This window comes from Dipodomys spectabilis, unplaced genomic scaffold (genome assembly GCF_019054845.1).
Source record: "Dipodomys spectabilis isolate Male_0828 unplaced genomic scaffold, ASM1905484v1 ptg000266l, whole genome shotgun sequence".
Lineage (NCBI taxonomy): Eukaryota > Metazoa > Chordata > Mammalia > Rodentia > Heteromyidae > Dipodomys > Dipodomys spectabilis.
In genome coordinates, this window is record NW_024870943.1 from 1,431,321 (window position 1) to 1,443,885 (window position 12,565).

Consider the following 12,565-nt stretch of genomic DNA (forward strand, 5'->3'; position numbering starts at 1 on the left):
GACCCAGGGAATGTGTCACCCATGTTTCAAGTTTCTTTCTTTAGTCAGTCAGAGAGCTTGAACTCAGGGCTTGCCCATGTTCCTTGAGCCCTTTTTGCTCAAGGTTAGGCCACTATCAGTGGGGCCACAGTTCTCCTTCTGGTTTGCTGGTGCTTAACTGGAGAGAAGAGTCTCACAGACTTTCCTTCTCTGGGCTGGCTTTGAATTGGGAATCCAAGGTCTCAGCCCCTGAGTAGCTAGGATTACAGGCTTGAACCACTAGAGCCTTGCTTGTTTAGAATCTTAGATATGATTCTACAGAGGAGAAATGTAGCCACCTTCATCTCAGAACCTGACTTACCTTCCCTTAATGCCATTCCTCCAGGTTCACCCATTTCCCTGAACATGCCATCTTCCTCTTCCCGATGGATGAATAGAATTGGATTTTTCCTAATACATGAGAGATAGTAGGACAGTATATCCAGTCGTCTGAATGCTGAATGGAGAATGTTGAGTTCCCTTGGCCCCGTGCAGGCCTCAGTTTCCTAAGCCAGAGCCTCTGGATGAGACTCAAGGAACAGAGAAGATGGGAGCTACCCATGTGTCTATGGGGGTGATCCTCTTAGGCCAAACTGTCGTTGGGTTTGTGGGTAATTTATCTCTTCTCTCCCATTATCTATTCCTGTCCTGCATGGGGAACAGAATGAGAGCCACAGACTTGATTCTTATGAACTTAATTGTGGCCAACTTCCTATGTCTTCTGTGTAGGGGTTTTCCCCAAACCATGGTGGCTTTGGGCTGGAGAATTTTCTTCAATGATGTGGGGTGCAAAATGGTCTTCTATCTTCACCGAGTGGGCAGGGGGGTGTCGATCAGTAGCACTTGCTCCCTGAGCCTCTTCCTTGCTGTCAGCATCAGTCAGGGGGACTCCAGGTGGGCAGGGCTGAAGGGGAGAGCCCACAAGCACATTGTCTCCACCATCTACTTCAGCTGGGGGGTCTCCCTCCTGGTGAGCATTGTTTGTCTTATGCACACGACCAGACCCAAAGCGCACAACATGACGAGCTTAAAGGCCTATGGATACTGTTCTGCAGTGCGTCACGATCTAGCTGCTGATGTGCTGCACATGGCCATACTCTCGGGGCCTAATGTTCTGTGTCTGGGGCTCATGCTCTGGGCCAGCAGCTCCATGCTTTTTGTCCTGTACAGACACAAGCAGAGTTTGCGACACATCCAGGGGATCAGTGTCTCCACCAGAGTCTCTCTCGAGTCCAGAGCTACCATAAGCATCCTCCTCGTGATGAGCACCTTTGTCTCCTTTTATACCATGTCCTGCATCTTTCAGATTTGCTCGTCTGTGATTTACAACACCAGCCCTGTGGTGCACCATATGTCGGTGTTTGCTATGGGCTGTTTCCCATCCCTCAGCCCTTTCCTGCTCATGAGCAGACACTCCACTCCCTTCAGCCTCCTCTTCACCTGCACAAAGAAGAAGAAAGTGGTCCTCCCCTGAGGACCACCAAGCTTGCATCTCTGCTGAGCTTTGCTTGGCCATTCAACAATTTCCACACCTAGATAAAAGTCATCTGCTGAGAGATAGAGGTGTGCACACATGTCCACACATGCGCTTTTGTGTGCTATATAACTCTGTGTGTGTTCATCTGTCTCTATTGTGCTGGCCTACAAAATTATATGAAAGTGGAAATGTTAGATTTTGAAATAATGCTTATTAGGTCATGTTAACTACTTCCAGAGAATCTGCCCCATTAATTGGTAGTCTTGTCAAATTCAAGATAAACTGGATAAACTCACCTAACATGTGTTCCTAATTCCATTTTGAGTCTTTGATTTCTTTCTTTCTTTCTTTCTTTCTTTCATTTAATTTAAATTTATGTGTGAACATACTGTACAGAGGAGTTACAGTTACATGGGCAGGATAATGCGTACATTTCTTACCAAGCATTGCAGCCTCCTCCTTTGTTTACCCTTCACATCCCTTCCCAGCCTCCCCCCTCCCCCCCAATCCAAATCTTTCTCCTTCCCCCCTTTCCCCCCCTTCCCCCCCCCCCCGCACCAACGTTGTAAAGCTCGTTTTGGACATGACAACTTGTACTTCTCATTGTTGCAACAGGTCCACCTGTATCCTTAAACAACTTTTTTTTCCCCATCTCCTCCACAAGTTATACTGACATCAAATATAGTGAAAGCAGGGGTTATACTGTGGGGGAGGGACATACAAAGCAACAAAGAGATAATCTTATAAATGTGTTAGAAACACATGAATGAAAGAAAAAAACATTAAAATACACATTTAAGGGTTCATTTTCCTGACATCACATTATCTGACCTTTTCCGCTTGACTCATACATATACTAGATATTACAAATAAGGGAAACCATGGGACCTACGTTTCTTTGGGCCTGGCTTACTTCACTTAATATATTTTTTCCAAGTTTTTCCATTTCCTAACAAATGGGGCAATGTCATTCTTCCTGATGGAGGCATAGAATTCCATTGTGTATATATACCACATTTTCTTGATCCATTCATCTACTGAGGGGCATCTGGGTTGGTTCCATATCTTAGCTATGGTAAATAATGCTGCAATAAACATAGTTGTGCTGGTAGCTTTAGTGTGGTCTTGTTTGTAAACATTAGGGTAAATGCCCAAAAGTGGGATTGCTGGGTCATAGGGGAGCTCTATGTGAAGTCTTTTGAGGAACCTCCATACTGCTTTCCAAAGTGGTTGAACAAGTTTACATTCCCACCAACAATGAAGTAAGGTTCCTTTCTGTCCACATCCCCTCCAGCATCTGTTGTTGTTAGAGTTCTTGATTTTTGCCAGTCTAACTGGAGTGAAGTGATATCTCAATGTTGTTTTGATTTGCATTTCTTTTATGGCTAGGGATGGTGAACATTTCTTCATGTGTCTACTGGCCATCCTTCTTTCTTCTCCAGAGAAGTTTCTCTTTAAGTCTTTCGCCCACTTATTTATTGGGCAATTGTTTCTTTGAGGATTTGTTGTTGGGGGGTTTAATTTTTTGAGTTCCAAGTATATTTTAGATATGAGACCCTTGTCCGTTGTATGGCTAGTAAAGATCTTCTCCCAGTCCGTGGGCTTTCTATTGATCTTGCTAGCTATGTCATTTGCCCTGCAGAAGCTCTACAACTTTATGCAATCCCATTTGTCCAACCTTTCTTTGATTTTTTGTGTTTCCGGGTCTCTATTCAGAAAATTTCGGCCTGAGCCAAGGAGACCTAGGGTTTCTCCTATTCCATCCTGTAATGTTTTCAGAGTGTCTGCTTTGACTTCAAGGTCTTTGATCCATTTGGAGTTGATTCTGGTGCAGGGTGATATATAAGGATCTAGCTTAAGTTTTCTACATGTAGTTAACCAATTTTGCCAGCACCATTTACTGAAGAGGTTGTCTTTCTTCCATTCTATTGTTTCAGCTCCCTTATCGAAGATTAGATGGCTATAGGTCTGTAGGTTCATTTCTGGGTTTTCAATTCTATTCCATTGGTCCTGAGGTCTGTTCTTATGCCAATACCAAGCTGTTTTGATTACTATGGCTTTATAGTAGAGTTTGAAGTTTGGTATTGATATTCCTCCAGCAGTGTTCTTTCCATTCAGGAGCGTTTTTGCTATTCGGGATCTTTTATTGTTCCATATGAATTTTTGGATTGCCTCTTCTATTTCCTTGAAGAATGAGGTTGGAATTTGGATAGGTATTGCGTTGAATTTGTAGATAGCCTTGGGAAGTATTGCCATTTTCACGATGTTAATCTTTCCAATCCAGGAGCATGGGAGGTTTTGCCATTTTTTAAGTTCTGTGTTGATTTCCTTTTTCAAGATTTTAAAGTTTTCATCATAGAGGTCCTTCACTTCTTTAGTTAAGTTAATTCCTAGGTATTTTATTTTTTGAGGGGCTATTACAAATGGAGTTACTTTCCTAATTTCAGCCACACTTTTCTCATTGTTGGCATACAGAAAGGCCTTGATTTTGGGGGGTTAATTTTATAACCTGCTACTTTACCAAAGTTTTGAATCAGCTTGAGTAATTTGGGAGTGGAGTCTATGGGATTCTTTAAATACAAGATCATGTCATCTGCAAAGAGGGAGAGTTTTATTTCTTCTTTCCCTATTTGGATCCCCTTTATGTCTGCATCTTGTCTTATTGCTGTAGCTAGGCATTCTAATACTAGATTGAAGAGAAGTGGAGAGAGTGGGCATCCTTGTCTTGTTCCTGAGTTAAGAGGAAATGGCTTTAGTTTTTCACCATTGAGTATAATGCTGGCTGTAGGTTTGTCATATACAGCCTTTATTGCATTGAGGAATGTTCCATGGATTCCTAATTTTTCCAAAACCTTCATCATAAAGGGGTGTTGGATCTTGTCGAATGCTTTTTCTGCATCTATTGAGATAACCATGTGGTTCTTATTCTTGCTCCTGTTGATGTGATGAATAATATTAATTGATTAGCGTATATTGAACCAGCTTTGCATCCCTGAAATGAATCCTGTTTGATCGTGGTGTATGATTTTTTGGATGAATTGTTGAAGTCGATTGGCCAAAATTTTGTTGAGAAGTTTTGCATCAATGTTCATCAAAGAAATGGGTCTATAGTTCTCTTTCTTTGATGAGTCCCTGCCTGGTTTTGGGATGAGGGTTATGATGGCTTCATAGAATGTGTTCGGTAGTGAGCTTTCTCTTTCAATTTCATTGAAGAGTTGGAGGAGTATTGGTGTGAGCTCTGCTTTGAAGGCCTTGTAAAATTCCGCTGTAAAACCATCTGGTCCTGGACTTTTCTTAGCTGGGAGGTCTCTTATTGCTGTTTCTATTTCAATGCTTGATATGGGCCTGTTAAGCTGGTTTAACTCATCTTGGTTTAGTTTTGGCATGTGAATATTTGCTAGGAAAAGGTCCATTTCTGTCAAGTTCTCAAACTTATTAGCATAAAGTTTTGAGAAGTATTCCCTTATAATGTTCTGAATCTTGGTTGTCTCCGTGGTGATGTTTCCATTCTCATCTCTGAGTTTATTAATTTGGGTGTGTTCTCTTCTTTTTCTGATAAGATTTGCTAAGGGTCTGTCAATTTTGTTAATTTTTTCGAAGAACCAACTCTTTGTTTTGTTGATTCTTTCTATATTTTTTTTTTGGATTCTAATTCATTTAATTCTGATTTAATTTTGATTATTTCTTTCTGTCTACTGGATTGGGGTTTATCTTGCTGCTCTTTTTCAAGGAGGTTTAGATGTGTCATTAAATTGCTAGATTCAGATCTCTCCAATTTGTTGATGTAGGAGCTCAGAGCTGTAAACTTGCCTCTGAGTACTGCCTTTGCTGTGTCCCAGAGGAGCTGGTAATTTATGTGCTCATTTTTGTTGAATAGCATGAACATTTGAATTTCCTTTCTAATCTCTTCCATGACCCACTCTTGATTCGGCAGTGTGTTGTTCAGCCTCCATGTGATACTGGACTTTCTTTGGTGGCTTTTGGTGCTGAGTTCTAATTTTATTCCCTTGTGGTCAGAGAGAATGCAAGGTATAACTTCAATGTTTCTGAATTTAGACAAGTTTGCTTTGTGGCCTAAAATGTGGTCTATTTTAGAAAACGATCCATGTGCTGCTGAGAAAAACGTGTATTCTGATGCTGCTGGGTGAAATGTTCGGTAGATGTCTGTTAAGTCTAGTTGATCTATGCAGCTGTTTAGATCTGCGGTTTCTCTGTTGAGTTTTTGCCGAGTTGATCTATCTAGTGGGGAGAGTGGTGTGTTAAAATCCCCAACAATTAATGTCTTTAGATCTATATGGGATTTGAGGGAAAGTAGTGTTTCTCGGATAAATTTGGGTGCTCCATTGTTTGGCGAATAGATATTTAGAATTGTAATATCCTCCTGAAGGAGAGATCCTTTAATTAGTATGTAGCGACCTTCTTTATCTCTTCTCACGAATTTTAATTTGAAGTGTATTTTATCTGATATTAAGATTGCAACTCCCGCCTGTTTATTGGGGTCGTTTGCTTGGTAGATTTTGTTCCAGCCTTTAACATTGAAAATGTGTTTGTTTTTACAGGCAAGATGTGACTCCTGCAGGCAGCAGATAGAAGGGTCTTGTTTTTTAATCCAACTAGACAGTCTATGTCGCTTAATTGGAGAGTTCAGTCCGTTAACGTTAAGAGATAGGACTGAGAGGTATTTGGGAGTTCCTGCCATGTTATCCACCTTCTTGGGGGCTGCGAACACTGGGTTCTTCCTATGGTTTTTGGATTTTCAGTTTGGGTGCAGTTTCTTGGCCTTTGTTGCGGTCTTGTTGGTTTTCTATGTGTAGGACATCTTTAAGAATCTTTTGTAGGGCTGGTTTGGTGGAGATGTATTGTTTCAATTTTTCTTTGCTATGGAAAGTTTTTATTTGGCCTTCAGTTATGAAGGAGAGTTTAGCTGGGTACAGTATTCTTGGTTGATAGTTGTTTGTTTTTAAGGCATGGCATACATCATTCCAGGCTCTTCTTGCTTTGATTGTCTCTGCTGAGAAATCTGAGGTGATTCTAATGGGTTTCCCTTTATAGGTGAATAACCTTTTCTCCTTGACAGCTTTAAGGATCTTTTCCTTGGTCTGAGTTGATCCTGTGTGGATTATAATGTGACAGTGGGATGTCCTATTCTGGTCTGGTCTATTTGATGTTCTAAAAGCTTCTTGTATCTGAATAGGCCTATCTTTTTGTATGTTTGGGAAGTTCTCTGCTAGGATCCTGTTAAACAAATTTCCTAGACCATTAACTTCTGTTTCTAGGTGCTCCTCTACACCCATTATCCTTAGATTAGGCCTTCTGATGGTGTCTTCCAGGTGTTGGATAGATCTATCATACTTCTTGGACTTGTCTTGGATGGTTGTATGTTCTTTCTCTATAATATCTAGGCTGTCTTCAATCCCTGAGATTCGATCTTCTGCATGGTCTAACCTGCTGTCAAGACTCTCTACTTTGTTTTTTTTTATCTCTTTTCCTTCTAATTGGTCAGCTTTGATGGCTTCAAGTTCTTTGTTGAAGCTCTGTTTTAGGTCTTGTATGAATTTCTTTACTTCCTTAATTTGGTGTTCAGTGTTTGTTCTCAAATCACTTAGTTGATTGGTTATGGTTTCTTTGGACTCCCATTCTTTCTGTTGGGTTCCATTCAGCATTCCCTTTGTGGTCTCCCTGACTTCCTTCAGCTCTTTGTTAATGGATTCCATGAATGCCTTTAGTGATCTTTGTGTGTTCTCTACCTGGTCTCTCAATTCCTGAATTACTCTTTGATTAGCTTCCTCCCGTTTGTGGGATTCCTGCAGTTCTCTTTCCTCCCGTTCGTGGGATTCCTGCAGTTCTCTTTGAGTGTTCTCAGCCTGCTCACGCCATTCCTCCCTTTCTCTTTGAGTATTCTCAAGTTGTTCACGCAAATCCTGTATCAGTTTTTGAGTAGCTTCCTCACGCTTATGATATTCCTGTATAAACTTTTGGGATGCCTCCTCTCTCTCCCTATCACGCTCATACAGAGTCCTTTGTAAGTTGTCAAACTTCTCATTTATCATGTTTGCCACCAGTGTTTGTAGAGCTATTTGGGAACTCTCCTCTGGATTGTTCATTATCTGATCTGACCCCTGATTATCAAGATTGGGAATTGAGATACCCGGATTTGCCATTTTTCTTGTGTTTTTCCGGCTTACTCTGCCCATTTGAGATGAAAATAGCACCAGTTTTGTGCTAGAACACTATCTTAAGGCAACCATCAACCAACGTTTGCATTTATACAGTCAATAGTCTACAGATACAATCTAGTTCAACAGATACATCTATTCAACATCAAAAAACTATATGTTAATGGGCTTCGAACCGCAGAGAAGAATTTGGAAAACCAGAAATTTTTAGGGTTAGGGAGAGATGTGGGTAAAAATTAGGAATAGATTGGTGTAGGGAGGCACAGGGAGAGTTAACTATGTCCTAATCTCAATGCAGGAAATAGGTTGGGTAGGATGCAAGTAGAGAGGGAGAGAAAAAGAAGAAAGGGAAAGGGAAATGAAAAGAGACCAGAAAAAAATTAGAAACGTAAAAATTAATATAGTTATGGAGATTGAAAGACCATCTATTTAGAGAGGAATGTGAGTGTAATGAGAAAACAGGAGGGAGATAGAGGAGATGTGAAAAACTTAAAAAATGCTTAAAATATTATATAGGTATAAAGAGGTAGTACTGCTATTAAGGAATTTAAGTCTCAGAGGTTTTGGATTGAGTAGTAAATTTGTGGATTAAGTGTGTACACAATGGGGGATAGGGTCTACTAGGTAACTATGGGTTTATCTGAGGATGTGCAGGACAAGAGTTAAGTCACATACAGAAGAACAAAAGAAAGGAAAAGGTGAAAAGGATAAGAAAGGGAGAAAAAAAAAGATCAGAAGTTCAGTAGAGCTAGACAAAAAACAAAAAGATAATTAAGAAAGAAAGAAAAAGAGAGAGAAGACAAGAAAAGAAAGGAAAACGTACATTCACGTATTCCTAAAATAAAAATTATAAGAGGGAAAAAAAATTACTGGAAAACAATTATTTTTCAAAAAAGGCAAAAATTAAAGATTAATAAAAGTTTTAGAAAAGGAAAAAAAAATTTTTTATATATATAAGGTACCAATAAAAAAAAAAAAGAAAAAAGAAAAGAAGAAAAAAAAGTTCTTTGATTTTTTTTTTTTTTTTTTTTTGGGAGGGGTGGGAAGAATCCTGTATCTCCCTTTTGTCTGTAACCAGCTTCTTGTTGGAATCTCTGGTCAGCTTGAGGTCCTGTGGCTTGATTGGTTTCTTAAGTCTGTTTGTTCAAACAGGCAGAAAAATGCTCTGCTTGACCCAAGATTTTGAGATCCCCCTCCCAGGTTAGTTTAATGGGAGGGTGATCTGCTTTGAGAATCACAAAAGAGGGGTGATGAGGCTAGGTTCTGGTAGAGTTGAGGCCTTTCAACAAACAGTAGCTTTTCCCTGGGGCTAATTTGTGAAAAATTCACAGAGCCCACCCTGGAGCCATTCTCAGGGTTTCTGTTTTTCAATTGATTGTGGAGGCTGCTAGAGGGAGGGGCAACCTCTGGCTCTGGTTACCCAGTGAGGAAAGCCACTCCAATGGCTGGTGCCTGAGCTGGGTGACTTTTCCCTGGATGGAGCTGAGTCTGGCAGGTCACTTCGCCGTTAAGTTCTTGTGACCTGTTAAATGACTCGTTTTATTCCAAGGCCTGAGTTGGAGCTAGCAGCTCCTCCGAGCTTTGTCGGTATCCAAGATGGAGATCACCGGTGCTGGGGGGGGAGGGGTGGCCTTCCCTCCTCTGCTCCCTGAGAAGGAGTGAGGACGTCGGGCTTCTACTCACGCCGAGCCTTGGATCCTGGGTCGTCTCTGGTCTGCAAACTGCAGGATGAAGATGTCCACTCCTTGTCGGTTCTTGCTCGTGTTGAGTAGAATCCTCTCGCCCGCTGCGTCTGGCTCCTTCGTCCCGGACTCTCTGTGTGAGCGCTCAGGTATGGCCACGGCTGCGGTCTCCGCTGCGACCCTGCCGCCGCCGCGGCGGCTGCTGGCAGGCGCTCAGATGTGTCTCCTTGTCTTGGCTTCCCCTCTCTTGTCTAACTCTCTGTCCTGTGATGGCTCACTTGGTGTGATTCTCTGGCTTAGGACTGTTCACTGGAACTCTGAAACTGCTTTCTATGCGAGAGCTTGTTCAGATTCCAGCTTCTCCTCCGCCATCTTCCCGGAACTCCTGACTTCCTAGTTTTCTTAGTTGATGCCTTCACTGTTCTTGGATGAAGGCTTGTCAGTCTTAGCTATCAAGACAACTTTTTACATTCACTGATTTTTTTTTTGTCTGTCCTGAAGCTTGAACTATGGGCCCGGGCACTGTCCCTCAGCTCTTCAGCTCAAGGCAGGCACTCTATCACTTGAGCCATAGTTGCCACTTCCAGTTTTCTGGTGAGATGAGTCTCATGAACTTTCCTGCCTCGGCTGGCTTTGAACCATGCTCCTCAGATCTCAGCCTGCAGAGTAGCTAGGATTACAGGCGTGAGCCCCCAGGCCTCCGCTTCTTTCACTGATTTTTTTTACATAGTTCATTTAACCTCCTTTTTTTTCATTTTTACCCTTATTAGTGTGTGTGTGTGTGTGTGTGTGTGTGTGTGTGTGTGTGTTTATGTGTGTGCCTGTCCTAGAGCTTGAACTCAGTGCCTGCTAAGCTTCTTTAGCTCCAGGCTAGTGTGCTACCACTTGAGCCACAGCTCTGCTTTGTACATTCTGGGGATAGTTTATTGAAAATGAGCCTTGTGGGGCTGGGAAGGTGGCTCATTGGTAGAGCTCTTGCCTTGCATGCGTGAGGCCCTGGGTTTGATTCCACAGCACCACATAAGCAAAAAGAAAAAAGCCAGAAGTGGCGCCATGGCTCAAGTGGTAGAGCACTAGCTTTGAGCTGAAGAGCTGAGGGACAGAGCCCAGGCCTAGAGTTCAGGCTCCACGACAGGAACCAAAAAATAAAAAAATAAAAAAAAAATAGAAAATGAGCCTGGTGGACTTTTCTGCTGACTTTGAACCATAATCCTCAGATCTGAGCTTCTGGAGTAGCTCTGATTAGTGGTGAGCAGCCATCAGTGTCAGGCTGGCTCTATCCTGATTTTTATGATTATCTCTCTATCCACTGTTCTGGGTTTGCTTTTAGACTGTGCTTTGTTGTTGATGACATTTGAAACACCTGACTTTTTTCATGCCAGGCCCAGATAGCTGTAAATTCCCTCAGAGGAGCTTGTGCTGCATCCCAGATGTTCTGGAAAATTGTGGCATGGCTTTGATTTTTGATTTTGTAAACTTGTTCCTTCATTTGATCCTTAAGTCTTATGACTGACTTTGGGCTCGACAGCCTATCACTTGATGAGAGGGGGGTCGTAAGCCAACATTCTAACTTGGTCTGGACTTACTGGTCCATGGCATCCAGTAGTACTAGTTCATGAAACTGGGGCAGCAGTAGGCATCTATGTGCTGGCTCGCTGTCAGCAGAGGGTGACAGTCTTTATCTCATCAACCTAGCTTGGGTTTGATGTCTCTCCTGCTCTCGTGGGACAAGCAACTGGGGCTCCCTTTCAGGTCAGTTCCCATTTGCTTGGGACAGTTTTCCACCCTGAACTTTCAGTTTTCAGGCTTGGCTGGTGAAGTGTCATCTCTATGCAGTGTTTGTTTATAACTGGGCCAGGCCAGCTCTCCCTCCTAGCTGACAGGCACAAGGTAGAGCTGGGTCACTGCTTTACAGTTCAGGCAGGTATATACAGATCCAGAAAATACTGTCAGCTTTATGTTGTATATCAATTTCCCACCACCAAATAGCTCCAAATTTTTAATATACTTTCTATTGCCGTCTACTCCTTTCTATCTTGTATATTTGTCTGTTCTCCTAAAAAACAGCTTTCCATGAAGAACAAAGCATGGCAACTGCAGGAAAATGGATGGAACTGGAATTCATCATACATCTTGGGAAGGAAAACAGGCCAGACAAGAAATGTAAATCTGTTTTTCTCTGGTAGAATCCAGACTTTAAAAGACAAAAATCTAGCCTCATGCCAATGGCTCACTATTGTCATCCTAGCTACTCAGAAGGCTGATATATGAGGATCATGGTTCAAAGCCAGCCAGGGCAGGAAAGTCCATGACATTCTTATCTCAAATAAACCACCAGAAAACCAGAAGTGAGACTGTGGCTCAGGTGGTAGAGCACTCGCCCTCAGCTGAAGAGCTGAGGCACAGCAACCAGGACCAGAGTTCAATCCACATGAGTAACCAAAAAAAAAAAAAAAGAGATATAAAGCTCACAGTGATGTCCTCAACCACAGGGGCCTTGGGCATGCTTGAGGTACCCAGTGCGAAACTCAGGCTTTGAGACAGTGCTATGTGCTTATCAAAATTGGTTGATTTTCCCAGGGCATGGGTGTGGCTCAGTGAACAGTAAGAGGACTTGAGCAGTAGGAGGATGTGAATAATAGGATGATGTGAACAGTAGGGCCTCCAAAGGCAGCCCGGGTCCTTAGCCAGCTCTGCCACAGCAGGCAGCATGCCTAGGGGTCAGGACACTCAGTGTGACTGCTTAGGACTAAGTGTCCTCACAGAAAAGGGCAGAGACCAAGGCCCCAGGACCCTCCCCCCAACTCCCACTAAGACCTGAGGTCCGACTGTTTCTACACCTTTATTTTTTTGTGAAAAGATGGAAAAAAGGAATAAAATATAAACAATACAGTTGACACAAATAAACCACCTGGGGGGGTTGGGCGGCGGGAAGGGGAGAAAGGTGGGAGGCATGTGGGGATGGGGTCCCCATGTCAGCAACAAGAGGCAGTGACCCGGATGCTCGATTCTCTCCCTACAGGGCAGGAGTGCCGCCTTCCTCCTGGCTGCTGTCCATCCCACTGCGTGTCCCTCAGCCTTTGGGAGGGGGCCGGGCGCCATCTCCCCAGGCAGCTCAGGGAACGTGCGTGTGGCCAGGTCTGGGATCAAGCCAAGCACAGAGAGGGCTGTCAGAGACACACTGGCTCCGTGAGGGAGGATCTCAGAGACTG

General features: G+C 42.8%; 1 protein-coding gene across 1 annotated transcript; it reads left to right on the forward strand.

Moving 5' to 3' along the window:
• The first annotated feature begins 565 nt into the window (after positions 1-565).
• LOC122125536 (vomeronasal type-1 receptor 4-like) lies at positions 566-1,492 on the forward strand. The gene has a single exon (XM_042700066.1). It carries the CDS (start codon positions 566-568, stop codon positions 1,490-1,492), a length of 927 nt encoding a protein of 308 aa, XP_042556000.1.
• Positions 1,493-12,565: the final 11,073 nt, after the last annotated feature.

Bases quoted from the DNA above. Each gene is read 5' to 3' on its own strand.
- LOC122125536 (XM_042700066.1), top strand. From the start codon at position 566: ATGGGAGCTACCCATGTGTCTATGGGGGTGATCCTCTTAGGCCAAACT.